This window comes from Chenopodium album, chromosome 17, assembly GCF_948465745.1.
Source record: "Chenopodium album chromosome 17, dcCheAlbu1.1, whole genome shotgun sequence".
Classification (NCBI taxonomy): domain Eukaryota; kingdom Viridiplantae; phylum Streptophyta; class Magnoliopsida; order Caryophyllales; family Amaranthaceae; genus Chenopodium; species Chenopodium album.
The window spans coordinates 31,662,351-31,665,652 of NC_137850.1; the positions used below are offsets into that span (position 1 = coordinate 31,662,351).

The 3,302-nt window shown below is 38.0% G+C and overlaps 1 protein-coding gene across 1 annotated transcript; it reads left to right on the forward strand.

Moving 5' to 3' along the window:
* The first annotated feature begins 573 nt into the window (after positions 1 to 573).
* Positions 574 to 1,270, forward strand: LOC145588823 (uncharacterized). Its single transcript, XM_081645422.1, has 2 exons — positions 574 to 1,094; positions 1,207 to 1,270. The coding sequence occupies exons 1-2, from the start codon at positions 574 to 576 to the stop codon at positions 1,268 to 1,270; spliced, it is 585 nt and encodes a 194-aa protein (XP_081501548.1).
* Positions 1,271 to 3,302: the final 2,032 nt, after the last annotated feature.

Consider the following 3,302-nt stretch of genomic DNA (forward strand, 5'->3'; position numbering starts at 1 on the left):
CAAAAGGTCAAAAAGGACAGGGTTTGGTTTATCATGTTCAAGGGCATGCTGTATAAGCGCGGATTTTCGTTACCATTGCGAAGGTGTATAACGGCCTATGAATCGGCAAGGCTAGTGGAAGAGATCCACGAGGGTGATTACGGAAATCATGCGGGAGGACGGTCAATGTCCTTAGAGGCACTGAAAAGGGGTTATTATTGGCCGACAATGAATGCAGATACCTTGGAGTATGCCAAAAAATGCGATAAATGCCAGAAGTTTGGGCTAACAATAAATCAGCCCCCAAATGACTTGACACCCATCCTCAACCCGATTCCCTTTGCACAATGGGGAATGGATATTGTTAGACCATTCACCTCCACTACGGGTGGCCGAAAATTTCTGATAGTAGGAATAGACTACTTCACTAAGTGGATAGAGGCAGAGCCAGTAGCAAAGATCACGGCAAACGAAGTAAAGAAGTTCATTTGGAAAAACATATTCACCCGCTTTGGGTTGGCGATGGCAATGGTATTTGACCACGGCTCTCAGTTCGATTGTAGTCTGGTTTAAAATTTCCTGAGCATGTATAAAATGAAGTTTGTATATGCAGCGGTGTGTCATCCGCAGTCAAACGGGCAGGTTGAGGCCGCTAACAAGCAGATATTGGGTGCGCTTAAAAAGAAGGTAGAAGATGCCAAAGGCCTGTGGGCAGACTTGGTACCTGAAATATTATGGGCGAATAGAACAACGATAAGGGAAGCTACCGGAGAGTCACCTTTCAACCTTGCTTTCGGCTCGAAAGCAGTTGTTCCGGTTGAAGTTGGCCTTCCTACATTCCGCATACAGCACTTTTGTGAAGATCAAAATGATCTACTCCTTAGACAACAATTAGACTTTCTACCAAAATTAAGATTGACGGCCGCAATCAAATCCGCAGCATACAAGAATCGCATGAGTCAGGCATATAACAAACGTGTTCATTATCGGCCCCTGGAGAATGGAGATCTAGTTTTACGGAGAACTGCTGCAACAAGCAAAAGAAATGTAGAGAGCAAATTCACCGCCAATTGGGAAGGACCTTACCAAATATATGAAACTCTGCGACAAGGATCGTATCGGCTTATGACCCTAGAAGGAATGCCCCTGACGAACATTTGGAACGCAAGTGTTTTAAAAAAAGTATTATGCTTAGATATCTTATGTGTATTTTGCTTAATTTTTAAGTATCCGGATGACATGTAAACATGCATTTAACTATGGTATTTATGAGCTTTGTAAAGGCCAGTAATAAAGTTTGATAATACCTCTGAAATACATGACCCCCCTACTTTCGATATGAATTGATAAACAGCCTAGCTAGCTGTCTCGTTCATTCAAGTGAGGAGGGAGGTGGATAACAAATGGGCCTCAAGGCGAGTTGAAATGACGGTCTGATCCACTGCCTTTACTCGGCCTGATAACGATTACATATATAGTTCCGGTATGAAATTGTCGAAATAATTTATGAATATGGCCCAAAAGGCACATAAGGTTTCGCAAAAAAAAAAAAAAAAAAAAAAAAAAAAAAAAAAAAAAAAAAAAAAATTGATAACATTCATTGCAAAACTTGGGGGGCATTGGTGACAGACAGTAAGCCCGCTAAAACCGATAGTACAGCAAGCCCGCTAAAACCGATAGTACAGCAAGCAAGAAAAAGGTTAACACATAAAAATAATTTTTAAAAAAATCATCATCATCAAAAATAGTAAAAACAAATTGTAGGGAATATTTCAAGCCATTAACCCCAAGCTTGAACCCCACTGTGATCATACACTTAAGCATGGTGGCGTCCAAAGGGAAGGAAGCTAGAGCAAAAGAGTCGCCAACAAGTTTTAGGAACTTGTGAACCGTTCACAAGGTGAAGATTACACCCCTTAACGATCCATGAGATCGTCAACTCCAAAAGGTCTTGAACCAAATAGGGTTCGGGGATGAGGGTACAAATCCAACCTAAAAGAGATTAAACCTACCCTAATAATAGGCCTCTACTTCATTCTTCTCGTATTCATGTGCGCTTTCTGACTAACATGCAAACAATAGGTTAACCCTAAACCTGTTTAATCTATGTTAGTTGAATTTAATGCACAAACAAAACTATTATTGGCGATCACTTGAATTATAATCATATTAACCTAAACAAGATTAATAATTAGCTTATTAAACGTGATTACAAGTACAAATTCCCTTTAAACATGCATAAAAGGCATGATCAAGCAACAACAATAATGTATATCAAGCAACATAATAATCATCATCATAATCATAATTATCATAATCATGTTAATAATAAAGCTTAAATATAATAGCAAGATCATAGGCATGATACTAACAAGATTAATAACAAACCCTAGCATGTCACTAAACAATAAAAATCAAAGCTTTAGCCCTAACATGATACTAACATGATATTAGAAAAGAGTAAAAGGCACCCTAAACATGATACTAGAAAGCAATAAAGACATCCTAACATGATACTAGGAATTAAACAAATTTAAACATGCTTTCCACAAGGATAGAGCAATAAGATTACATACTTTGATGCCTCGTACCTCTTTCTAATAACAAAATACACGCGTTAGTAACTTCAAGGAAAATAATAAATCAAACAATTAAATTAAATAATCGAAAGAGAGATTAGGGACCAAACCCTCAGAAATTATAACCTTTCACGTCTAGGGCGAAGGCAACTTCGAACTTGGCTAGGTGTGTCTAGTGCTCGTGAATGAAGAATTTTGTAAGAGGGAAGGTTAGAAAAAGAGAGAGAGAGAAAGCTTCTAGCTTTAGAGAGAGAGAGATGATTGTTGATTAGAATTGATTGATGATTGTAGATGATTAAAAACGGAGGTTCAAGACCCTAATTATAAGAAAACAGTCAGGAAATAGGTAGAATTTGATAAGGAATAAAACTCCACTCTGTCGTTGCAAAACCGACCTTGTCGCCAGGCGACAGGGTCTGTCGCGTCGCGACAAGCCTGTCGTCTGGCGACAGCCTGGATTTCTACGCGCTTTCAACACGGAGTCCACATATGAATCAAATCGATTTGTAAAGTCCGTATGAAAACTGAAACCGTATTTTTCATAAAATAATATTTTATTCCAAATAAAACTTTATCAAAATATAATTATTAATTCTAATTCTATTAGGTTTAAAGAGAACCTTCTAAAGAATTCTAGAAGACTATAATTAATTCTAATAACTTTAGGAATAATAATTAACATTAAGCCCTCCCCTAGATCATTGGGCCGCATGTAAAGATCAAACCGGGCCCAGTTTAGTATTT